The sequence below is a fragment of the Urocitellus parryii genome, chromosome 4 (genome assembly GCF_045843805.1).
Source record: "Urocitellus parryii isolate mUroPar1 chromosome 4, mUroPar1.hap1, whole genome shotgun sequence".
Lineage (NCBI taxonomy): Eukaryota > Metazoa > Chordata > Mammalia > Rodentia > Sciuridae > Urocitellus > Urocitellus parryii.
The window spans coordinates 205,004,408-205,031,482 of record NC_135534.1 but is presented as its reverse complement, the minus strand read 5'-3'; the positions used below and the strand labels follow the sequence as shown (position 1 = coordinate 205,031,482).

General features: G+C 39.6%; 1 protein-coding gene and 1 pseudogene across 3 annotated transcripts in view; one reads left to right on the top strand and one right to left on the bottom strand.

Moving 5' to 3' along the window:
- Nucleotides 1-27,075, bottom strand: part of Nup188 (nucleoporin 188) — a 56,036-nt gene that overhangs the window by 12,142 nt on the left and 16,819 nt on the right. For all 3 annotated transcript variants that reach the window (XM_026386248.2, XM_026386246.2, XM_026386247.2), the window contains 21 exons: nt 26,968-27,048; nt 26,490-26,534; nt 25,502-25,594; nt 25,256-25,375; nt 21,063-21,274; nt 20,216-20,330; nt 19,195-19,395; nt 17,283-17,372; nt 12,169-12,234; nt 10,728-10,847; nt 10,344-10,470; nt 7,149-7,301; nt 6,832-6,958; nt 6,471-6,558; nt 6,302-6,378; nt 5,077-5,191; nt 3,141-3,261; nt 2,945-3,011; nt 2,140-2,268; nt 1,523-1,662; nt 378-484 (listed from right to left, as the gene is read on the bottom strand). In XM_026386248.2, coding sequence (XP_026242033.1) covers nt 378-484; nt 1,523-1,662; nt 2,140-2,268; nt 2,945-3,011; nt 3,141-3,261; nt 5,077-5,191; nt 6,302-6,378; nt 6,471-6,558; nt 6,832-6,958; nt 7,149-7,301; nt 10,344-10,470; nt 10,728-10,847; nt 12,169-12,234; nt 17,283-17,372; nt 19,195-19,395; nt 20,216-20,330; nt 21,063-21,274; nt 25,256-25,375; nt 25,502-25,594; nt 26,490-26,534; nt 26,968-27,048 — 2,394 coding nt within the window. The remainder of the gene's footprint in view (nt 1-377; nt 485-1,522; nt 1,663-2,139; nt 2,269-2,944; nt 3,012-3,140; nt 3,262-5,076; nt 5,192-6,301; nt 6,379-6,470; nt 6,559-6,831; nt 6,959-7,148; nt 7,302-10,343; nt 10,471-10,727; nt 10,848-12,168; nt 12,235-17,282; nt 17,373-19,194; nt 19,396-20,215; nt 20,331-21,062; nt 21,275-25,255; nt 25,376-25,501; nt 25,595-26,489; nt 26,535-26,967; nt 27,049-27,075) is intronic.
- On the top strand, nt 15,278-16,016 carry LOC113180997 (proteasome subunit beta type-6 pseudogene; annotated as a pseudogene).

Here is a 27,075-nt window from a genome sequence, read left to right as displayed (position 1 = left end):
ATGTACAGAGGAACTAGCCTTTGGCATAAAGAACAAAAGTGTACAAATACCTATATTCAATACATATATACAGATAAAAAGAAATCTCAAGTCACTGAATGAACCTTTCCTGCTCACAGGTATTCTTGGAACAAGAGGGTACCTTAATTTTCTGTTACGTTTATCTGTATTTTATAATGAGCATGTACGTCTCGTGCAATCAAGAAAAAAAAAATCACATAAACACACATTTACTTGTGTGTATTTGTGTGTATGTGTGTGTGTCTACATTACTTCAAGTCCAAGTTAGCCAGATGCTTCTCTTGGAAGAGGGCAAGAGTGGTCTGTAGCAGAAAGAGTCCATGTCCTGGGGCTCTGGTTGGCTAAGTGGATCCTACCGTGGCCAGACGTTTCAGCAGCTGAATGGCCAGACGTGGCAAAGCTGGGTCATGTTTATGGTAGATGTACTTGGCTAGAACAGCAATGAGGTTGTTTCCATGGGCACCTGGAGAAGCACAGGAATAGTAAAGACACTAAAGGCACTTCAATTCAAGCTCTTAGAGAGGCTGATGTTCCAAATGGCTAATGCACTTGGGGGACCAGCCTTGAGTATGTGGAGGGCCAGCATAAACCGACTCATTCTCTTTTCTCAGAAGCAAAGCAGCAGCCAGGATATTTTTTGGGGGGTTGGGTTGGAGGTGGGGGGTAAATAGTTCAATATAATTCATTAATGGCTAAGACACATTATTAAGAAAATAGGTACTTTTAACAAATAGGTTAGAAAAAGGAATTGTATAGAAATACAAAATATTCATAAAAATTCCAAAACCATACAACTAGAAAAGATCTTAAACATGACCCAAACAAAATGAAAATGAATAGACTTGGCTGGGCATGGTGGCACACACCTGTAATCCCAGCCACTCAGGAGGCTAAAGCAGTAGGATCACAAATTCAAAGCCAGCCCCAATAACTTAGTAAGGCCCTAAGCAAATCAGCAAGACCCTGGCTCTAAGTAAAATATAAAAAGGGCTGGGGAAATGGCTCGGTGGTTAAGCACATCTGGGTTTACTCCCTGGTACAAAAAAAAAGAAAGAAAGAAAATGAGTAGACAGAGACACAAAGGATTTAAACAACTACTATAGAGTCACAAAGTATTCAATAGGCACCAGGAACTTTCCTCTCCATGCAGTTATCCATCTGCTCTTTGTTATGCTTTTATAAAGTAGATACTATTTACTATCTCAAATTTATAGATGAGAAACCTGAGGCAAAGTTTATTAACAATAAGCCCAAGATCACAGAGCTAGCTAGAGTCTGAAGGTAGTCTGACTTGAAGCCCGCATTCTCATTACTATTCTGTCATCAATAGGAGATACAAATTAAGTATAATTCAGTCCCCTTATTTCCAAGACTAGGAAAGGAGCTACTATCATGTCCAAATTTCCTCAAGGAGTTCATCAGAAAAGAGTGTCAATGCCCAACAATGCCTAAAATAGATGCTCATGGGAGGAAAGTTGCTGAGTGGAAGAGAAGTACATACCATGCTGTGTGAGAGCCTGCTCCAAGGGGGACACCACATTAGAAGGAGGTTTCAGCCGAATGACATTGTTGGTGACAGAGAATGCCAGTTTCACAGTCTTGATCAGCAGCTGGCCCTGCCCCTGGCCCTCTGCCCCATCACTAGAGTGCCAAATGGAAACCAAAGATGATCAGACAACATGAACTCATTTGCAACATGCATGTTACTCATGACTGTGATGCTAACAATACTCCTAGAGTTCAACAGATTCTGAGAAGTAGTAATTCCTTTTCCTATGTACCAATCTATACAGCAGCCATTAGGTAATATAAAGGCATGCCCTTGGAAGAACAAGGTTGTCTTAAACTATCGCAGCCAGGTATAGTGGCACATGCCTGTCATCCCAGTGACTTGGGAGGCTCAGGCAGGAGGATAGCAAGTTTGATGGAGATGGAGATGGAGCAGGAGATGGAGGAGATAGAGATGAAGATGGAGAGGAGGAGGAGGAGGAGGAGGAGGAGGAGGAGGAGGAGGAGGGAGGAGGGAGGAGGGAGGAGGGAGGAGAAGCAAGCCACTGGAAGCCTTAAAATATTCAAGCACAGTAAAGACAAAAGGCGAAGGAGAAGAGGGGGTCCTACCTTCGAGGCTGAGCAGCCATCACCATGTCAATGGTGTCCACACCAATGCCCATGATATTAATGACGGTTTGTCCTGCTTCTGTGTATGCCAGACTACAGATGCAGAGAGACTGCAGACTGGGAGTATGACTGGAAGACAGAGGTATTGAGTTACAGGATGTGGTCAAGCTTATCACTGGAAGAGAAGGGCACTGTCCAGCTGGAATAGGGAGGCAGATCCAAGCAACTAGACAGTGGGATACACAGACCAGCTCTCTACAAGATGCAGGCACTCTGAAACAGACTTGGTCCCAAAGACCACAATCTAATCATCCATCAATTAACAGACATGTTTACAGAAATGAATGATGATTAACCCATGGATGGAATTTATGGAGCCATTAAAACAAAACAGATCTATATGTGGTAGCACAGAAAGAAAGAGCAGTGAGTACAATCCAAAGAAAATGCCTAGAACACACACTAACAATAGCCCGTTAACAACAGCTACCTCTGGGAAGTAGATTCATTTTGCATTGAATGAGAATTTTTCCAATGAACATGCATAACTTTATTGTAAAGATCATAAAAATCATAAAGTGTACATATACACGCACACACACAGCACATCCAAAAAACCACCCCATCTCATTCCTACTTCATTTGTTCTTCTCTCTCTACGGGGAGAAATAATAACTGAATCAGTAGAAAGTGAACACAATGTTGAAGCTACTAAGCTTTTGGTTTAAGCAAGGTGAGTGCTCTAGAAGAAAACCCCTGTCTTCCTTTGGTGAGTGGTGCACTCTAGCAACCAGCCCCTTATTACCTGTTGTGCAGGTCTGTCTCATGGCACAGGTTCAGTATTGCATGAATCAGCTCCAGGATCAGGCAACCTAGACTCCAAAGAAGATATGACAATGATGTGGCCTTGTGTGATGGCCATTATCCCACAAAAGGGAGAGAAAGAAGATGTCCGGGGAACCAGAAAGTGCCCAGGATTTCCCTAAGCACGCTATCCTTACCAATCTGTTCCCGCACACCATGGGAGTTGTAGCGCCACTTGTGGTAGCTGGGAAGCATCTCCTTCAGCACAAACATGACACAGGGTACCAGGCCTTGGCTCTGGGTACTACCAAGCTGCCCCTGTAGGAAACCATTCTGTGAGGGCCTCTGATATGGAAGGAAAAGTTGTTCATGATTTAACTCCAAAAGTACACGTGGGTCCAAAGAAAACTTAGGCAAACTTTATCCTTCAGTGAAAAACAGAAAATCTCCCTACTTCAATTGAGTCCATGTTGTGGATTTCTCTAGAACAGAAAAAGTAACTAAAAAGACAATGTGACAGTGTCATAAAAAGTGCTTACATCAGGGTTGGGGATTTAGTTCAGTGGCAGAGGGCTTGCCTAGTATACACAAGACCTAATCCTACGTCCCAGAGTGGGAGAAAAATGGTGCCTATATAAAGAAGAAGAAAGGCTACCTCTGAATACCGAAGGCAGGGTATTTTAAACATAAAGGACATAGGATAAGAATGACAAAGAATGTCAACTTCACTGATATGCAGCTGTCCCTAATCACAACCCCATCACTGGAATACACTATGATCTGACACCCCCAACTTTTTTGTCCTAACAGTACATGTTCAGTTTCCTTATCTTAAAACTGTGACTCTTTATTTACATAGACATTTGCATCAACTGTTCCTATGTTTTCAAACATTCATAGATTGCTATAAGCAGTAAGTGTGCTGAGTGTTTTTCATGTATGATCCTTTAATCCACCCTAAGAGGTATATTCCTGTTTTAGAAAGGTTCTAAGACATTCTGTACTTGTCCAAGGTCATAGAGCCAGTATATGATCAACCTGAAATGTAAACCTAATTCTATCCAACTCCAATCCTTGCTCTTAATCTTATTCCAGTATTTTTCAGAGTTATGATCTACTAATTATGAGATCAGCCTATGGTCACAACTCACTAAAAAAAAAAAAAAAAGAAAGAAAGAAACAAACAAACAAAGAAAAGGGAAATAGGCACAATATCACACTCCTACAAACCTGACTCAGGGGACTGGGGCAGGAGGATCACAAAAGTTCAAGGCCAGTCTGGGCAACTTAGTGAGACCTAATCTCAAAATAAAAAGGGCTAGAGCTGGGGGTGTGGCTGAGTGATAGAGCACTTGCCTTGCATGTGTGAGGCACTGGGTTCGATCCTCAGCATCACATATATAAATTTTTTTTTTTTTTTTTAAAGAGAGAGAGAGAGAGAGAATTTTTTATTATTTATTTTTTAGTTTTCGGCGGACACAACATCTTTGTATGTGGTGCTGAGGATCGAACCCGGGCCGCATGCATGCCAGGCAAACGCGCTACTGCTTGAGCCACATCCCCAGCCCAGCACCACATATAAATAAATAAATAAATAAATAAATAAATAAATAAATAAAGGCTCATCAACAACTACAAAACAATTTTTTAAATAAATAAATAAAATATAATAAAATAAAAAGCGCTAAGGATGTAGCTTGGTAGTAGAGCACCACTGTGTTCAATCCCCAGTACTACCAAGAAAAAGAAGAGGAAGGGCCTGAAGAGAAAAGAAGGGAACGCTTCTTAGGTAGCAAACACTGCACTGTGAACTATGCTCCTGGACTATACATACACACAGACACAGGTACTAACTGGGATGTAAAAATAAAATGTACATATTACCCTGGGGTATAGTCAAAATAGGTTAAAAGGTACTGCATTACCCTTGAGATCTATCCCTTAAGCCTTCTGAGTATTAAATACATTTGCATAATTATATACCTTCGATCATACTAATATATACAATAGGTTTTCAATACACAGAAACTATGGCCACAATAACTTTAGGACAACTGTTCTTCCTACATATAACCTGATTATAGAAGCAGGGGACAAGAAAACTATTTCACAATCATATGACCTAGACCGTACCTTGACAAGGGTGGTAATCAAGCGGAGAAAGGCAACAGTGACGCCATACTCGCCTTGGGGCTGTTCACTGTTCATCAGAAGGTTCCCGTACCCACCAGCATTCATCCCCTCCGCACTGGGAAGACAGAAGCCGAGAAAAAACACTCATGGAGAAATTTCAAGGTTTCAAGTTCCTACAGCCAAAAGCATTCTCATTACTGTCTAGACGCTCAGGCATAAAACACAAATGCTCTTACAAGGGGAACAAACCCAGGCAATCTGAAACCAGGGCAAACATTAAGAACATATTTTACTGATGTACAATCTCAAGAAGTTTAAAGTTAAAAATCAAATTAGGGGGTGGGGTTGCTTGCCCAGCATGTGGGAGGTCCTGGGTTCGATCCTCAGCACCACATAAAAATAAATAAACAAAATAAATGTATTAAAAAAAAATCAAATAAGCATCAGAGAAACATCTTTGTTTTAAAGGCAAGAGAGAGCAAAGAAAGAATATTCAGATAGTAAGATGGAGTCTGTGGAGTAGTAACCAGTCTCCTGCAAAGTAGCACCCATGGAATGAGGAAAAGATCAGAGTGACTGTGGTTAAGGGACAGGGCCTGGGGGTGCAGGGAGCTTGCACAGAATGGAATGGCCCTGGATTTGATCACCAGCACTGCAGAAAAAGCAAAAAAAGAGGACATTATGTCTCTGGATCCAGAAACCTCTGGATTCTCTCAGCTGGAAAGTAGATTCCCACTTTTTTTTTTTTTTTAGAGAGACAGAGAGAGAATTTTTAATATTTATTCTTTAGTTTTCGGCAGACACAACATCCTTTGTTTTTTTTTTTGTATGTGGTGCTGAGGATGGAACCTGGCTACACGCATGCCAGGCGAGCGCACCACCCCTTGAGCCACATCCCCAGCCCCAGATTCCCACATATTTAACAGTCACAGCTGGATGAGAAATCCATCCCTCCCTCTCCCCCTCTCCCTCCCTCCCCTCTTTCTCTGACTTTAAAAATTGGGACTAATTATTGTGTCCTTGGAGAAGAGAGCAGCTCTGTGTTTCCTGTGCCCTCATCTCCTTTAGTTTGTCCTCACTCACCCTCAGGTATAAGGGCTGAACAGAAGTACACAGAATATGTGGACAGAAGAGTGCCTTTCAAACTAATAAAGCCAGGCTAGACCTGAACCAAGAACAGTCTGCACTAGTGAACAAAAATCTATCAATCCAAGACCTGGCTCACCTAATCATCTGACTCATGTTGGAGACAGGATGGGCCACAAATGGTAAAAAACCTGTGTGACGAAGATCAGTCCAGACCTAAGGAAGGAAAAGAAAAGTTAAGTGCATTTATCCTCAGGTATATGCCAAGTGTGACACTGCTTGACTGTCAGGAAGACTTGGCATCTCACCTTTGCTGGATTCCGGGCAGCCAAAACTGTCAAGCAATTGACACAAGAGGCAATGACATCCACAGGGGGAGAGATCACTGTTGTCAACCTGGTTAGAGAATGGAGCACTGCACTCAGTAAGATGAATAACACAATTGATTCTATCACACATTATTTTCCAGTTCTCTCCCCGGATCCCTCCTGTCAGTGGGGCTATAGAAATAGAAAAGCCCTCAGCTGGAGAAAGATTTCCGCCAGGCTTTCTAATAGGGGAACATGCATGAACTTTAACACAGATGGTGTGTGGTTGGGCTCCTGGACCCCAAGAAAATAACCACATGAGCTCAGACAGGCAGCTCAACGCTTGCCATGAAGGACCCACCGTTGCAGCAGCATGTAGACACGGGACGTGATGGGCAGGAGCCAGTCTGCTATAGACAGGTCTGTGCTGATGACCTTGTGGACCAGATCAATGATGGGTTTCACTCTCTGGCAATGCTGAATCACATCTGAGGGGAAAGACAGACTGTAACCTCACAGAAAACAACTTCATAATATCACTTATTGGTCTCTGATACCCAGAAAAACAAATCAGACATCCCAACCTTGATAGCTCTGAATTTTATCTTGAAATTCCAAATTCTCTGAGCATGACCACTTTTCCCTCCCCATGGAGATGTCTCCAAAAGATGACCATACCTGCAGTTGAAACAACATGAAGCAGCATTTCAATCTCACAGGTAAAAAGGGTCCAGCTGCTGTAGGAGTATTCCCAACGCACCAGGTAAGCCCTATCATCCAGCATTACTTGGCCCACAGTGCCTTGAGGTATGCGAAGGTTGGTCTGACCACCTAAGAAGGAAGAAGAGTGATCTGCCTAATATCTGAAGACAAGGAAGAGGAGTCAACTCCTGTACCACACACCAACATTTAAACACAGGATTTAGACTCTCTTTAGTACCAAACATTCCTACATCTTTTTCCTCTAAAGAATAATTAAAAACTCTCTTGTCATTGGAAAAGCGATTCTTCCTATGTGTCTGAAAACCAGCTGCATGCAAAGTGGTTTCCACCTCAACAACTACAGAAGTAAGCTGTGGCAACCAGTGCCTGGATCCTAGCACATTACTGGTGACACAAATTAGAGCAGAAGCTGTGCCCTCTTTGCACTATACTCCTTGAGCACCTGGGATACATGTTCAAGAGTAATGATTGCTCACTCTTACACATTCACTACAAACAAGAAACAATTGTTGCCAGGCATGGTGGCACACACCTATTATCCCAGAGACCCAGGAGGCTGAGGCAAGAGGATTGCAAGTTCAAGGCCAACCTCAGCAACTTAGCAGCAAGACCCTGTCTCAAGAAATAAAAAGGGCTAAGGAAATAGTTCAGTGGTAAAGCACCTCTGGGTTCAATATCCAGGCAAGAAAGGAAGGAAGAAGGAAAACAAACAAACAACAACAAAAAAATTGTGAACAACCTTTTCAAAATCATGGTAAAACACACCTAAGATCAAATTAAGTTCAGTGGCATTCAGTATAGCCACACTGTGGTACAGCCATCTCCCCACACACCCGCCAATCTTATGTTGTACATCTTGCACTCCTGAAGCTACACCAGTTCACCAGTGATTCCCCATTCTTTTCATCTTCTGGCCCCTGACAACCAACACTGCACTTTGTTTCTCATTGTAACAACTTTGAGTATCTCATGAGTAGAATCAGACAGCATTTGTCCTTTGTGACTGGCTTATTTTACTTAGCAAAATGTCTTCAAGGTTCATCCATGTTGTAGTATACAGCAGAATTTCTCTTTTTGGGGTAGGGGGACAGAGCTAGGGTTCAAACCCAAGGCATCAAACATGCTAGGTAGGTACTCTACCACTGAACTATACCACCAGAAAGAATTTACTTTATTTTAAGAATGAATAATGTTCCTTTGTATGTATATCCCACATTTTGTTTACTCATTTCATCTACTATTAGGCATATATATATATATATCATATATATATGATATATATATATATATATATATATATATATATATATATATATATATATATATATATATCCTTTTACCCAATCATCCCATTTGGAGGATTCTACTAAAAATATACACAAGCAGAAGCTCAGTGGCAAAGTACTTGCCTAGCAAGTGTGAGGCACTGGGTCCTTAGCACCACATTAAAAAAAATTTTAACAAAATAAAGGCATGCTGTCCATCTACAACTACAAAAAAAAAAATTAAAAGAAAAAAATAACAAGGGACTGGGATTGTGGCTCAGAGGTAGAGCCACATGCCTACCATGCGTAAGGCATGGGGTTTTATCCTTAGCACCACATAAAAATAACAAAGATATTGTGTCCACCTATAAATAAAAAATAAATATTAAAAAAGAAAATACCAATATACAAGGATGTATGTGTGCATCCAATGCAATATTATTTATAGTGGCAAAACGCTGACACAGTCTAAATGTCCTGATCATAAGGAGAAAAATAAAAAGTTATGAAACATCAAGGATAAGTATATGGTTACTAAGAAGAATGAGTAAGGTGCTGGGGGGCAGCTCAGTGGTAAAACATGTGCTTAGCATGTGCAAAGCCCTGGCTCAATCCCCAGAATAATAATAATAATGATGATGTAGTAATAATAACGAGTCAAGAGTCATATAAGGGAAAACCAATCCAGGTACAGTAGCTCACACCTGCAACTTCAGCAGCTTGGGAGGTTGAGGCAGGAGGATCACAAGTTCAAGGCCAGCCTCAGCAACTTAGTGAAACCTTGTCTCAGAATAAAAAACAAAAAAAGTAGGAGGATGTAGCTCAGTGTTTAAGCACCCCTGGGTTAAATCCCCAGTACTGGGGGAAGATGGGGGAAGAAAACCAACTTGCAGAATGAATTTGTTAAAAGAACGAATATTTGAAAGAATATACATAAAAATTTTTTTTTAAAAATTTTTTTTAAAGAGAGAGAGAATTTTTTTAATATTTATTTTTTAGTTCTCGGCAGACACAACATCTTTGTTTGTTTGTGGTGCTGAGGATCGAAACCGGGCAACACGCATGCCAGGCGAGCTCGCTACCGCTTGAGCCACATCCGCAGCCCCATAAAATTCTTTTTTTTTTTTTGCTGGGCAGAAATTATTTGCCTTTTTTTTTTTTTTAAAGAGAGAGTGAGAGAGAGAGAGAGGAGAAAGAGAGAGAGAGAGAGAATTTTAATATTTTATTTCTTAGTTTTTCGGCAGACACAACATCTTTGTTTGTATGTGGTGCTGAGGATCGAACCCGGGCCATGCGCATGCTAGACGGGCGCGCTACCGCTTGAGCCACATCCCCAGCCCCGAGAGAGAATTTTTTTAATATTTATTTTTTAGTTATCGGCGGACACATCTTTGTTTGTATGTGGTGCTGAGGATTGAACCCGGGCCGCAAGCATGCCAGGCAAGCACGCTACCGCTTGAGCTACATCCCCAGCCCCCCCATAAAATTCTTAACATTGAGTATCTGACAGAGATGGAAATGAGATTGACTTTTAAAATAGACCTGCATTGTTTACCTTACTACAATGAGCATGCAAAATTTAAAAAAAAATTTAATGATGTAAAACAGATAACAGAAACTGGGCTGAGGATGTAGCTTAGCAGTAGAGTGCTTGCCTAGCATGCATGAGGCCCTCAGTGTATCCCCAATATCACACACACACAAAAAGAGAGAGAGAGAGAGAGAGAGAGAGAGAGAGACTAATTATTTATCCATGAATCAACAAATACGGTGAGATGACAAGGAGCTGCTCTACAATCACCTCACACAAAAGGATCAACCCAGCAGCAAGGTGGTCTAAGGAGAGCTGCTGTGAGAAAGGCTGCGGCATTGAAGATCTCCTTACCCAGAGGATATAGGAGTTTGGGCGTCTGCCTTCTCCAAAGAGTTCCATCTTCATGAGAGATTACATCATGGGGCTTGTGCTTGTAAAGTTCATTGTAGAAAGACATCTTATCTAGGAAGCTATATACCTGGCAACATGCAGAAAGAAACTCAATCACACATTTACCTACAGAACATTCATGGGGGTCCCAAGTCTGCTCTATTAACCAGACTGTGTAAACTGGTCCTCAAACTCCTTCCCAGTCCACCACTGTAGATCATCTTGGAATCGCCTTCTGCTCCCCTACCTAATCTCCACTCAAGTTCTCCCCTCTCTCCACAAAGACAGTTGTCTCTCCTGAACAGCATCTCAGGTTCTATTTAGGGAGCTAACTGAACAACTTACCTTTTTGGCAGTGGACTTTCCTGATACCAGGGCTCGGAGTAATTGCAGGAGTGGGGAAAGGAGATGGGGGAACATTCCACATACACTGTCCAGAATGATCCCAAGACCAGAAGTTGGTTCCTACAGTGGAAGGGGAGAAGTCACTATTCTTCAGAACTGCCTGATAATCCTCAGAAAGTCTAGAAGCAATCCTTCCCTAATAATCTAAGACTTTCATGTCCCCAATGAGAAAGGACAACATTCAGTTGGGATCTGATTTAACTGGCATCTGAAAAGCAACTCTTAAGTCTATCCAGTGATCTCTTCTTCCTGGCCACCCTTTCTATGGGAAGATAACTTGTTCCTTAGGACAATGTTTCCACTGACGTGAAAACCACCCTAAAACACGTCAGCAGCTAGCCACCACACACAAGCAAAGATGCTCCATCTACATACTGGTTCACACCAGCCTCTACCAGGGATATTGCTGGCATCTGTAAGAGTAAACAGCAACTCAGGAGAAAGAGGTTAATACACATAGGCAGATCAGCCTGGCTTGGGTACAAGTTTGAAAACAGACGTTTGAAGTCACTGTCAATGCTAACACCAGTGCTGGTGAAAAACCATTCTTTCCAAATGCTCAAACCAATCACAACACTGATGACTTGGTAAGATCTAGTTACAACCCTCTAAGTATTTTCGAAAGGAATCATCAGGAGGCTGAGGCAGCAGGATTGCAAGTTCAAAGTCAGCCTCAGCAATCTAGTGAGGCCCTGGCAACTGAGCAAGATCTTATCTCAAAATAAAAAGGACTGGGGATGTGACTCAGTAGTGAGGCCCCTCTGGGTTCAATCCATGTAACAGTAAATAGCATCTCAGGAGAAAGAGAATAATATACACAGATAAAGAAAAAAGAAAAAAAAAAAATAAGAGTTGCAGGACCCTAAGCCAAAAGTGAAGTATGGAGACATATGCCCGAAGTTCCAGTGACTCAGGAGCCTGAGGCAGGAGGATTACAAGTTCAAGGCCAGCTGGGGCAACTTAGTAAAAACCGGTCTCAAAGGATAAATTTGGTAGAGAAGCTCTGGATTATATCCCCAGTGTACATACATACACACAGAGAAAAGTTTTGGGAATCCTGGTTGTTGAAAGACTGTCAATATGAAAAAAGACTTGGTGATAACACATTGGTTGATGATTTGGGCTACAGACTCAAGTCAGATAGAACTGGGTCCTTGCTGTCTCTTTCCGGCCGTGTAACGGTGGAATCCCTTCATATCCCTAGGCATCACATTTCATCATACACAACGTGGCATCAATAACACTATCTATCTCACAGATATTTTGACAATTAAGTGAGAAAATACATACAAAAGCCAAATATAAAGCCTCTCACAAAATGTCTGATAAATCCTTTTGGTCCAGAGTAATGTCAGAGTATGATTCCCTCCAACATACTTACTGTTCCCCAGAAGAGTTCTGGAAGAGAAGGGTCCGCCAGGACTTCACATGCTGTGTCAATTACATCCTGTTGGGGGAGGGAAGAAATTGTTCCTTTTCCCTGGTTGAAGTAGTGTCTTTTTTTTTTTTCTTACTGTATTCTGTTCACATAAAAACACCAATAACCATCTCCATATATGTTACAAAAAATTCTGGGTTTAAAGAATAAGATCACACCTTGCCAGGGTGCATATTGTATATGCTGTATACACATTCACTTCTCTGAATTTCACGTGCTCGTTTGTAAAATGGGGAAAATAATAGCTCATGGTACTATTTTGAGTGTAAGGAATAAAAGCAAGTTGGCTGTAAATTCAAAACTAGTATATAAGTAAGGTATTACTACTAGACTCACCTTTACTTTGCTCCTAACAGGCAGGGCAAGGACAATGTCTTGCCAGGCATGGTGTCGCACGCCTATGATCCCAGCGGCTCAGGGGATTGAGGCAAGAGGATCGTGAGGTCAACTGAGAGCCTCAGCAACTTAGAGAGGCTCTCCCTACACAACTTAGTGAGATCCTGTCTCAAATAAAATATAAAAGGGACTGGGGATGTGGCTCAGTGGTTAAGTGCTCATGGGTTCAATCCCCAGTACCAAAAAAAACCAAACCAAAACAAAACAAACAAAAAAAAAACAATATCTTTTTAATATTTTTATCCTTAACACCTAGTACAGAGTTAAACATACACTGGGCATCTAATAAATGCTTACAGAGTCTTTTTTTTTTTTTTTTTTAAACCAAGCACCACGACTCCTACAACATGTTATATGTATTCTCCAAGCATAGAATAGGACCAGACCCTTCCATTGTGATTAGAATTTTCCTGAAGTATGTAAAGCTTGTTCTATGCCCCAGAGCTTGGGGAATTGATTCTTTGAATTAGTACCAATCTCATTTTTATCCAATAATAAGAAATTTCCATCAGTTCACAAAACAAGTGACTAATCATTGAAAATGAATACAATGATTTAGTTTTAAGGATACTCATCAAATATCATTTCCCACTAAAAAGAACCAGAACAACTTGGAAAGCAGGTTCTAGGTCTGAAACAAGAATCCTACACAATAATCCTGTAATATCTTGTCATACCAGTAAGCAATAGAGCTATCAAAACAGATAAGGGTAGTGTCAAATGAATTCAGAAGACAATTGGAAAGTCCTTACTGACCAAAGAAGGGGCAATCTCAGCCTAAGAATAATAACTGCACAGATTAAAACACAGCTAGTAGGGCGGCAGTTGTAGCTCAGTGGTACAGCACTTGCCTAGCATGCATGAAACACTGAGTTTGATCCTCAGCACCACATAAAAATAAATAAAGATATTATGAAAAAGAAAAACACAATATGTTTAAATCTATGAGCTCAGGATGGAGGTAGAGTGCTTGCCTTGCATGCACAAGGCCTGGGTTCAATCCCCAGCACCACATTAAAAAAAAAAAAATTAATATTTTGGGCTGGGGTTGTGGCTCAGCAGAAGAACACTCACCTAGCAAGTTCAAAGCCCTGAGTTCAATCCTCAGCACCACATAAAAATAAATAAAAGGTAAAGGTATTGTGTCCAACTACAAGTAAATAATGTTTTTTTTTAAATAAATAAATAGGGCTGGGGTTGTGACTCAGTGATAGAGTGCTTGCCTAGCAATTGTGAGGCCCGGGGTTTGATCCTCAGTACCACATATAAATAAATAAAATAAATGTATTAAAAAATTTTAAAAAATAAATAAATAGAATAAATCTATGAGCTCATACTGATATTAAAGAAAAAAAACACTAGATACCTTGAGAGGGTGCTACAAAAAAACAGGTAAATACAAGAAAAGAAGCAGGTATGTATAGAATTCTATAACAGAGTACCAAATAGTTAATGTATAGAAATGTGGCAACTGATAAACAAAGGAAGGAAAGACAGAATTAAAGTGCCATTTTGCAATTTTCACTTCTAATAGACAATGAACATCAATAGGTGCTTACATCACACAAAAAGACAACCAACACTAACTTCTTTTTTTTTAATGAGAGCGAGAGAGCGAGAGAGAGAGAGAGAGAGAGAGAGAGAGAGAGAGAATTTTTAAATATTTATTTTATTTTTTTTTTAGTTTTTCCGCGGACACAACATCTCTGGTTTGTATGTGGTGCTGAGGATCGAACCCAGGCCGCACGCATGCCAGGCGAGCGCGCTACCGCTTGAACCACATCCCCAGCCCCAACACTAATTTCTGATGGAAATACAAAACATCATCTAGGAAGCAGTCTTGCTTAAAAAAAAAGTCAAACCTAAATGATCTTAGCGGAAATACAAAGGATGAAAGAACATGTTAAACTGCATCACAGGGATGCAATCAGCAAAATCCAGAAAATGAGGTAGTCACCAGGAACAATGTCAGAAAACTGTCAGCAACACTAAAAAGAAAGTGAATTTACAGATAACACTGGACAACATCCTAACTTTATATGATGGGAAGGTTCTAGGTATGCTGTGCTTTCAAATATGGAAGCCACTAACCAGACATGACCCTTAACACACTTGAAATGAGGCCAATGATGCTGGGGACCTGAGTTTTCAATTTCAATCATTTAAATTTAAATAGCCATGTGACTTGTGGCCACCAACCTATTACAATATTTGAACCTTATCCCAACCCAAACTTATGTAAAATTTATGACATATATAAGACAATTGGAAACTTGAACCTGGACTTCATTTTTTAAGATACTGAGTGCTTTTTTTTTTTTTTTGGTGTGATAACAGTTGAAAAGTTAAGTTTTACTGAAATATTCATAAATGATATGAAATACTACATCTGGAAGTTGCTTCAAAAGAATTTGGGAAGGAGTAGAAATGAAATAAAATTAGCTCTGAGTAGATAAATATTGGAAGCTGGTGATGGGATTACAAAGGTTAATTATACAACTTTTTCTACTTTGGTACAAGTTGAAATTTAGTATTTCTTAAAAATGTTGAATTTTTACTAAAATGAAGAAAACTTATTAACAACTGTAACCTGGGCAAGGTGGTGCACACCTGTAATCCCAACAACTCTGGAGACTGAGGCAGGAAGATCGCAAGTTTTCTCAGCATCTTAAGTGAAATCCTATCTCAAAATGAAAAACAAAAAGGTCTGGGGGTAGAGCACTTTACGACAGTTGCTTTGTGGCAGGAGGAGGAGATAGATGGCGGCCACCTTAGTTGCTGCTGGAGGAGAGGGTCCTGCACCCGCCTGGGAGCAAGAGGCTATCGCCCCAGACTGGGAAAACCAGGAAGTCTCCACACGGACCATCACGGCTGTGCAATTTGACGGAGGTGTGGTTCTGGGGGCGGACTCCAGAACAACCACTGGGTCCTATATCGCCAATCGAGTGATTGACAAGCTGATTCCTATTCATGACCATATTTTCTGCTGCCGTTCAGGCTCTGTAGCTGACACCCAGGCTGTAGCAGATGCTGTCACTTATCAGCTTGGATTCCACAGCATTGAAATGAATGAGCCTCCATTGGTGCACACAGCAGCCAGTCTCTTTAAGGAGATGTGTTACCAATACCGGGAAGATCTGATGGCGGGAATTATCATTGCTGGCTGGGATCCTCAAGGAGGACAGGTATACTCAGTTCCCATGGGAGGTATGATGGTAAGGCAGTCTTTTGCCATTGGAGGCTCTGGGAGTTCATATATCTATGGCTATGTTGATGCTACCTACCACGAAGGCATGACTAAGGAGGAGTGTCTGCAGTTCACTGCCAATGCTCTTGCTTTGGCTATGGAACGGGACAGCTCCATGGAGGGGTGATCCGTCTGGCAGCCATTGAAGAATCGGGGGTAGAGCGGCAGATACTTTTGGGAGACCAGATACCCAAATTTACCATTGCTACTTTATCACCTCCCTGAGTCTGGGATTCTAGGATGTAATAATATTCACCCCATACCGATAAGAATTTAATAAACAGTTTGTCAAAGAGAAAAAAAAAAAAAAAAAGGTCTGGGGGTGTGGTTCAGTAGATAAGCACCTCTGGGTTCAATCCCTAGTACCAAACAAACAAAAAAACAACCATAGATGTCTGGGATAGATGGATTTTAAAAATGCAGTTACAAAATAGTATACAGTTGGCCCTCTCTATCTACAGTTACACAACTGCAGATTCAACCAACCACAGATCAAAACTATTTGAGAAAAAAAAAAGCATCTATACTGAATATTTACAGACTTTTTCCTCTTGTCATTATTCCCTATATAAGACTGCATAATAACTATTTACATACTGTTTACATTGTATTATAAGTAATCTAGAGATGACTTTATAAATATATACATACATTTTAAAATTTTAGTTATAAATGGACCTTTATTTTATTTATATGCGGTACTGAGACTCAAACCCAGGGCCTCACACATGCTAGGCAAGTGCTCTATCACTGAGCCACAACCCCAGCCCCTAGAGATGACTTTAAAGTATTCTAGAGGATGTCCATCAGTGGATTTTAATATCCTCAGGGGTTCCTGAAATCAATCCCCAAGAGATACCAAAACATGACTGTGTACATTATGATTTTATTTCTAAAAAAAAAAAATTATCATATTTTTATGTACATACAGGTAGAAAACAACAGAGAACACATCAAAATGTCCATAGAAGTTAACCTGTATGATAGGATTACATTTTTCTTTTTATCAGCATTTTCTATTTTTTCTACAATTAACATACATCATTCATATAATAAATAATGAATACAGCCAGGCACAGTGGTGCATGCTATAATCTCAGCAACTATGAAGGCTGAAGCAGGAGGATCACAAGTTTAAAGGCAGCCTCAGAAACTTAGCAAGGCACTAAGCAACTTAGATCCTGTCTCAAAATAAAAACTAAAAAGGGCTGGGTACCTGGCTCAGTGGTTAAGCACCCTTGGTTCAATCCCCTCTACCAAAAAAATAAATAAAAGGAAAAAAATTATAAATGAATATGAACAGCAATGAACAAATTAACATGTGAAAAACACAATATAAGATCTATAGAGGGAGCTGTAGAAATCTGATTGCTAAGCTGAATAGGACAGAGCCTCAGGAAAGACAGACACTGACCTGCTGATTTCCCAGCGTGTGCAGCTCCAATGAGGTCAGAACGAAAGAGAGGAGGCCATAGACACACATGCAGGCAGTACTTGTGGTACACTGGAATGGCAAAGGAGTTGGTGATTAGTTTACAGCTCCTTCAGACTCAGCATAATTCCCTTGTGTTAACATAGTACTTGTAAACAAATGAGAAGGGAATCTGAAACTTTCACAATTTTTCTAATTTAGTTATAAGATCAGGACGACTAAGGGAGAAACAAAAAAGTACAAACATGAACATTACAACAGCCAACAATAAAATCAAAACAATCATTTTCAAAGTGATCAAAGTTTGTATGGGAAAGGGGTACTTCGAAAGAATAAAGTTACTTTGGATTAGGCAGAGAGCAGTGAAGGGAGAGGAGGGGCATGGGGTTAGGAAGGATATTAGAATAAATCCAACAATATTACCCTATGTGCATAGAAGACTACACAACTGGTGTGATTCTATATCATGTACAACCAGAAAAATGAGAAGTTATATTCCATTTATGTATGTGTCAAAGTGCATTCTATTGTCATGTATAACTAATTAGAACCAAAAAAAAAAAAAAAAAAGTTTGTATGGGGGAAAAGAAAACCCAATCCAGGGCTGGGGATGTGGCTCAAGCAGTAGCGTGCTCGCCTGGCATGCGTGTGGCCCGATTCGATCCTCAGCACCACATACAAAGATGTTGTGTCCGCCGAAAACTAAAAAATAAATATTAAAATTCTCTCTCTTAAAAAAAAAAAAAAAAAAGGAAAGAAAACCCAATCCAGCCTACAGAAGGACTACTGTCTCTATGAGCTGATACAAACGACACCTGGCCTGAACTGCCATTATTAATCAGCCAGTGCCAGCCAGCAGGACCTTTTGGCTGAAGTCTGTGGTTTCCTTTTTATAGGCTGTTTTACAGCAGTTTCAGGTTCACATCATACAGTGCCATTTTATTGTCTTATGAATCCTCCATACCCGGCCTATTCATCCCCCCTCTACCAATTATCCACTATTCTTTCTACTGTCTCCAGAGTTTTGAATTCTTCAGGATGTCTTACTTATCCTTAGAATCACACATCATGTAGCCTTTTCAAATTGCTTATTTTACTTAGTAATATGCATTCAAGGTTCCTCCCATGTCTTCACATAGTTTGATAGCTCATTTCTTTAAGCACTGAATAATACTCATTGTCTGAATTTGCCAGTTTACTTATACCTACTGAAGGACATTTTTGCTGCCTTCAAATTCTGGCAATTATGAATAAAGTTATAAACATCTGTGCACAGTTTTTTTTGTGTGTGGATATTCATTAGTCTCCAACTCAGACTCTGAGTACATACCAAGGAGCGTAAATGCCGAACTTAAAAGTTTCATTTTATTTTTTGTGGTACTGGGAATCCAACCATGGGTGTCATATGCTAGGCAAACGTAACGACCACTGAGCTATCTTTAGTTTAGTACATAAAAATAAGTTATGTGAGCCATATCACTCAAAATAATCCCCAACACAAGGCTCAAGAGAATTCCCATTCATCCTGGTCCAGCTGAATGAGTAAGTCCCCCAGAAAGGAATACCCAGTCAAAAACGGCCCAACCCTGTTTTCTAAAACACTTTATTGGCAAAGAGTCAGATAATGAGTTCAAACTATCCACCACTTACTGGCTACTATCGTTTTGGGCAAATTATACCTCCCTCAATCTCAATTTCCTAATGCATAAAATAAGACAATATAATCCTAAACAAAGTGATAATCAGGATTAAATTAGAAAGTGCTGAGCAGGGTCTGCTTTATAAAGGTTAGTTACACTTTCACTCTTATCCACTTCACTATTAGGATTCTCACTGTTCTCATGGCTCTGCCCAGCTTTTTGCCCCTGACGCTCAACCAACAACCTGGACTCACATCATTTCCCCCAATGGCAAGTGACCGCAGTAGTCGAGTCAAGTACTGAAATACATTCAGCTGGATAGCTGTGCCACCTATCTTCCGGACCACACTGCTTGTTTCTTCTGGGTTCAGGGTGTGACGGAGGAGAGCCCAGGCCAAAAGCACCGGGGCATGATGTAGAATGTCCCCAAAGGTCAACATCAAGTGGTCCATATCCTAATAAAGGGAGAAAACATATCTGTATCTCTGAAGAGAAAGAGTTAAGTTCAATAAGCATTTCATTCATCCAAAGAGGTCTCACTTTCCCATTTTGATATTTCACTGTTCTTAAATCCCAGCCAGCTCACTAACAAGCGCCTCAGTTACTTTTCCCTTTAGAAGTTTTTTCCTATTGATTTTAAGCAGTTTTAATTTAAAACTGTAAAACACATGCTCATATGAAAACTCTATAAATTTCATTACCTTGATTCTCCTTCCTAATTTTGTTTTCCTGGTGCTGAAGATTGAACCCAAGGCCTTATACATTATGGGGAAATGCTCTACCAATAAGCTACATCCCTAGCTCTTTCTTTTTTATTTTGGCACAGCATCTCATTAATTTGCTGAGATTGGCCTCAAACTTGCAATCCTCCTGCCTTGGGCTCCCAAATCACAGAGATTACAGATACGCACCACCACACCAGGCTCATTTTCTACCTTTCTAACTACCTCATCTCAATGTTCACCCCTTTTCCTTTTTCACAAATCCCCCAAATACAGACTACCCCCAAGGTTTTGTCTTCAGGCATCTTTTTTTCTTATACCATCTCCATGAATGACTCTAATTGCCCTCACAAATTCAATTGTCACCTCTATAAGGATGACCAAAACAAAAACAAAAACAAAAAAAACCCAGATTTCTTCCAAATCTAATTAACTATTTAATAAATTCACATCACTGAAAATTTTATGCAGCAGGATAGTTCAGTGTTTAAGAACACACTACTAACTATAAACCATCTGATAGGAAAAAAAAAAGTAGCTCTTCCAAGCTCACCTGACAAATAAGCCCATCCTGAGCAAATTGGTGCAATTCTCTCCTATCATCCAAAGCACACTTATGCAGGGACTCAATATCCATGCCTTCCACCAGGATAAGGGCACTGAAATAGCTGGAAAGAAAAATGGTACTAGTTTCATGTGCTGCTTTGAAGCTCACAACAGACCAGGTAAAATGTAAGATACTTCGCTATCAAAGTCATTACTAAGTTACTTAAAGTTCTTTTCCCCCAGTGTCTTCTAAATCTAGAATGTGTTTTATACTTCCAGTACATTTCAATATGACCAGCCACACTTCAAGTATCTGACAGTCATATGCATCTGTGTCCACCATACTGGGCAGCACAGATCTAGTATTAAAGGTTTCTATAGCCACCACATATACCTGACCCTGGTAAGCCATCTTATTTCTCAAGCATTCATCTTTGCTCACAGAGGGAATAATCCTCAAAATGTGGCTATGTCCCTGGCCATTAGTGGGAAAAAAAAAAAAAGAGAAATTCAAAGTCAACAGATATGGCCTCAAAGAGCAGAGAACACCTAAGCCATATCAGTCTTCTTAGCATTTTGATGTCTACCCTGTAACAGTTGCTCAACAACTATTGTTTGTTGAATGAATGAACTCCTTAAAAGACAGAAATAAAAGAACCTTATACTTTCAAGAACATGCCCCCTTAAGTCTAGTCTTCAGCTCCTATATGAAAAGAACAAGTCAGTAGGCCCATCTATTTCTATACCAGTTAAAGGAAAAGTCCACTTTTCCCCTCACTTATTTACAGAATCTACAGTATCAGTGCTCTAAACATTATACATCTCCTATGATATAAATATTCACTCAGACTTACCCAATCCGATCTACAAATGGATCCATGGTCTCATCCACTAAGTGCCGATTAGTCTGCCTACTACCAAATCCTTGCTCTTTAAACATTTTAGTCAATACTAGTAGGTCACTAGGTGCCATCTCAAAGTATGCGTAGTAAAGGAAAATAATTTCTAGCAGCATGGACTGCTCCCGAAGGCACTGAACAAACCAGCGTGACACCTGGCGCTCAGTCTGCACAACCAAGAAAAAAATGGGAAAATGAAATTAAAGATCTCTTTAAAATTAAAAAATTGTATTACATGTGATATGCACATTATATTGGGGCTGAGGATACATAGTTCTGTTGGTAGAGTGCTTGCCTCATCTGCACAAGGCCCTGGGTTCAATCCCCAGCACCACAAAAATAAAGAAAAAAAGAAAGAATATATGCACATTATAGAAATTCAAAAAGTATAAGTGGGGGAAAAAAGGTGTTCCTCTCCCTACAATTTTTTTAAAAATATTTTTTTAGTTGTCAATGGACCTTTTTTAAATTTATTCATTTATTTATATGTGGTGCTGAGGATTGAATCCAGTGCCTCACATATGCTAGGCAAGTGCTCTACCACTGAGCCACAACCCCAGCCCCTTCCCTATTATTTCTATTGCCTAGTTATCCAAACCCCTCTCCACAAGCAGCCAGTGTTGAGACTCGTATTTCCTTTCAGCAGTATGCTATATATATCCATTTACTCATTCTCTAATCTATCTTTAATCCAAATTTTGTTTTGGGTGTATATATAATATCCCCCACTCCCCTGGTACTGGGGACTGAACCCAGGGGCATTTTACCACTGAGCTGTGTCCACAGCCTTTTTATTTTAAGACAGGGCCTTACTAAGTAAGTTACAGAGACTGGTATTCAACTTGGGATCCTCTTCCCTCAGTCCCCCAAGTTGCTGGGATTACAGATAGGCACTACTGCCCTTAGCTCAACCAAATAACATTGCACAAACTATCTATCGGGCACCTTTATTTTTTCATTTAACAATATATCTTTTTTTTTCTTTTTTAAAGCTATTTATTTAGTTGTAGATGAACACACAGTATCTTTATTTTTATGTGTTACTGAGGATCAAACCCAGTGGCCCATACATGCGAGGCAAGCACTCCACCACTGAGCTATAGCCCCAGCCCCTTAACAATATATCTTAAGATTATTTCCTGGGCTAGGGTTGTGGCTCAGTGGCAGAGCACTCGGCTAGCACTTGTGAGGCACTAGATTCAATCCTCATCACCACACAAAAATAAATAAAATAAAGGTATGGGTCCATCTGCAACTGAAAAAAAGCTAAAAGAAAAAAAAGATTATTTCCTGTTTTTCACTCTCTCTCTCTCTCTCTATATATATATATATATATACACACACACACACACACACACACACACACACACACATACACACTTTGTTTATTTTTATGTGGTGCTGGGGACCAAACCCAGGGCCTCATGCATGCTAGGCAAGCACTCTACCACTGAGCTACAACCCCAGTCTGTTTTACTCCTTTTTAAAGCTTTATGTATAGAAATCAATTTTATTGATATGCCATAGTCTATTCAATAGTCCCCTTATTTTTACTGCTGCATAGTATTCCACTAAAAATGTCATAATTTATTTTACCCAGATCACCTGGAAGGGCATTCAGTTAATAGGAATTTGTGGCTAATAAAACCATGCTGTATGACAACAGAACTCAGCAAACACAGCAGATCTGAACCATATTGAGCCAGTTGATATTCGTAGACCATCACACTCAACTACTGCCAGATAAACACTCCTTCAGGTGTCCCTCCCTGCTACACTTACCAAGAAAGATCATATGGTGGGCCATAAATTATAGGACAATAAATTTGAAAAGATTACAATGATACAGAATGTGTTCACTGATAAAAACAGAATCAAATGAAAAACTGTTAACAAGATATCTAAGAAAAACATTAAATATTTGAAATTAAATAACATACTTCATTTACAGCTTAAATTTTTCTTTTAATCATGGATCCATTCAGATTTTCATAACAAAAACGTTTGAAGAAAGAAATGCTAATTTTTCTCCAGATCAAGTAGTTTCAACATTATTTATTAAATAATCCAATGTTTTCCCACTGATTTGAAATCCCACTTTAATCACTTTAATGTAATATTAAATTTCCTACCTGTATACGAGTCTACATCTAGGATATCTATTATGTTTTATTCAACAGCCTATTCATTCATTTTCCAATTCCATATTTTAAAAATTATTACAGTTTTATTATCTGGTAAGATTAATATTTTTTTTAATTGTTGATAGATCGATATTTATTTATTTATTTGTGGTGCCGGTGGCTTTTTTTTTTAATAATATTACTTTTATTTCCTTATTATTATCATTATTTTCTTCTTCTTCTTTTTTGGTTACCAGGGATTGAACTCAGGAGCACTTGACCACTGAGCCACATCCCCAGCCCTATTTTATATTTTTATTAGAGACAGGGTCTCACTGAGTTGCTTAGTGCCTCACTAAATTGCCGAGGGCTTTGAACTCATGATCCTCTTGTCTCCAGGATTATAGCCGTGCATCACTGCACCAGTCTATGGCACCCACCTTATTATCATTATTTTCTTTGGTACAGGGGACTGAACCCAGGGACTTGTATATACCAGACAAGTGCTCTACCACAGAGGTACAGCTCTAGTCCCTGGCTATACTTTCCTATGCCCATCTCCCTCCCTCCCCTTCATTCCCCTTTGTCTAATCCAAAGATCTTCTACTCCCCCTTATTGTAAATTAGATCCACACTAGAGAGAACATTCGGCCTTTATTTTTTTGTGTGTGTGTTTGGTGCTGGGGATTGAACCCAGGGCCTTGTGCCTGCAAGGCAAGCACTCTACCAATTGAGCTATATATCCCCATCCCTCAGCCTTTGGTTTTTTGGGACTGGCTTATTTCACTTAACCTGATAGTCTCTAGTTCAATCCTTTTACTGGAAAATGCCATAATTTCATTCATCTTTATGGCTAAATAATACTCCATTGTGTATACAGACCCCATTTTCTTTATCCATTCATCTGTTGAAGGGCACCTAGGTTGATTTCATAGCTTAGCTATTGTGAATTGAGCTGCTACATTATGCTGATTCTAAGTACTTTGGATATATGCCAAAGAGTGGGATAATTCCATAAGTTACACTCCATGAATATATGATATGGTGGTTCCATAATATGAGTTTTCTAATTAGTTTTCCCAGTACCAGTACCAGAAAAAAGGCAGAACACACACTTACTGGTATTTTTTTTCTGGGACTACATTAAAGTGATAGGTTAACATATGTATGGTGAACTAAATTTTTTATAGTATCAAATCTTTATAATCAAGAAAATGGTCTTTCCATTTGGTTATGTTTACTTTTAACACCCTTTATAGCATTTTAAAGTCCTCTTCATTTTGATTTTGGACTGCTTATTTCTGGGAATTTTATGCTTTTATTATTATTTTATGCTTTTGCTTGCAAACTTTCGGGGAGACAGAAATGTTAAGTGGGCCGTTTTCTCCCATTAAACATTTTAAATAGTTAATGTCTGTTTTTGTTGACGGTGGTTTTAATAAAAATGTTTTCTCTTCAAAACAAAAGCGCAGGATGTAGTGGTGGATGCCTGTAATCCTAGTGGTTTGGGAGACTGAGGCAGAAAGATCACAGTTTGAAGGCCAGCCTCAGTAACTTCAGTGAGGCCCTAAGCAACTCAGCAGGACCCTGTCTCTAAAAAGGGTGGATGGGGCCTCAGGTTGTGGCTCAGTGATTAAGCACCCCAGGATTCAATTCCTAGTAGCAAAAAACAAAACAAAGAAAGGCCAACCTAAAATCTATAAATGCATGCTGCTTTAGAATTTAGGATAAAAACAGTCAAACTAACATCACATACTTGATAGAAAATGACAAATAAAAAGACAAAATTTTTTTTTGGTTACCAGGGATTGAACTCAGGAGCACTTGACCACTGAGCCACATATTTTCATTGAGAACAGAAAATAAAGAAAGTCCAAGGAAAAGGTCCAGAGTTAAGTACTGTTTAAAATTAAAGTCATTAACTTTCTTAAAGTAATCCATACATGTGCCAGTTTATACATTAGCAAATAATTCAGCCTGAGGCTCCACTACCCACAGGTTACAGGAGAACACAAGCACACATACCATGAGGTTCCCATGCGTCTCCCAAGTTGGTGCTTCAGTTTTATATAGCTCTTCAAATTGCTGCCTATATTTTAAAACTAGTTCCTTCTCCAACTTATCAACACAGTCTGCATATTCAACCTTAAAAAAGAAAAACAGAATAATCCATACCTAAAAAAGATAAATATTCAAATAAATACAAATAATATATTTAAAAGGTTTGAATGATATAGGGTGGAAAGAACCAAGAGGATTCAATAGGCTTACCCTGTAGGGGTGTCTTTCGTCTTGGAAATAAGTGAGAAGGTGTAAGACACAACGAAGAATATAGGTTCTTTCTTCATAGTAATAATCTGCAATCTGGAAAGAACCCAAAGATTCAAAATTAGTAATTCACATTTGGAAAGAGGATATTCAATTTTGTAATTATTGATAATGAGATCACATAAAGACATGGATGGAAAAGATGAACTTACATCAACAGTCCCCAAAAATGTAAACATGTTGAACTAAGCTCCCCAAATGCAAAAGATCCTTTGTAAACTAGGTAAGCCATGGAAGGTGATACAAGAAATTATTAAAACAAGCTTTCCAAAAAATTTTCAAGCATGATTTCTCAGAGCATTCAAGTAATATACAATGCTATTGGCTGACCAAAAACATTAAAACAAATATAAAAATACCGCTCACTGATAAATATTCTAACTGCTTATAACTAATATACTTAAGTCTTACTAAATATTAAATGAGAAACTGCTTTAGAAGTCACAAATTCCATTTTTAAAACTAAATCCTAGATGAGAAGGTTCCAGGAGGGGAAGTGGGAAATAAAGAAACACAAGTTAGGGCTGGGGATACAGCTCAGTTGGTAGAGTGCTTGCCTCACATGCACAAGGCAGGGGATAAAACCCTCCTGTTTCACAAATGAGCTAATAAGCATCTGCACTAAAACCTCAAACTCTCCTAGCAGATGAGTCAAAAACCAGCAATGCTCAGGAAGACAAAGTCGAAACTGCCACCCAACTATACCTTAAAAAAATTGAAATGGTAGCCAGGTGAGGTGGCACACATCTGTAATCTCAGAAGGATCACAAGTTCAAGCCCAGCCTAAAAGCAACTTAGCAAGACTGTCTCAAGATAAATATTTAAAAGGGCTGCATGTGTCGCTTAGTAGTAGAGCACCTGTGGGTTCAATCCCCAGTACCAAAAAAAGGAGAAAAAAAATAATAAAAAGGAAATGTTAACTACTACTGACCTTCAGGATTAAGGCCTGGCTCTGCCTCTCATCTTGCAAGACCATCTGAGGAAAAACAGCAGTCAAGAAGTCACCTCACAGGCAAAACTCAATTGAGAAAGAAAAAGTCTCACATTTCAAGATTATAAGTGCCCATTTGTTTTTATAAGCATTTCTTACCTTATTTTTATTAAAATGTATCCAAAACCTGTGCTCAAATCCTTCCCTGCCTCTCCTCTGGCCTCAGTTTCCTCATCTGTAAAATGAGTAGCTGGGCAAGGAGGAAGCTCTTTCAATTCTATGATTAGCATGGCATGCTCTGACCTCTCCACCCTCCCTATGAGAACTGATCTCAGTTGTTTTTTAAGCCTTGGGAAGCCTTTCTTGAGAATGGCTGTATCTGACAACCCGCCTCTATTGAAAGAACTGGTGCCCAAACCCTAAATTATCTAAAACCACCAAGGAAAAGACAGCTGATAGAGCTGGGCAGACCACAGACCTTGAGCAAGTCCCGAGTACCCCTGTAATCCTCCTGAAGGTAACATTGGAGCAACTGCACGCTTTGTTCTTCATCAAGACTCTGAAATGTAGAGCTCTTAAGTTAGGA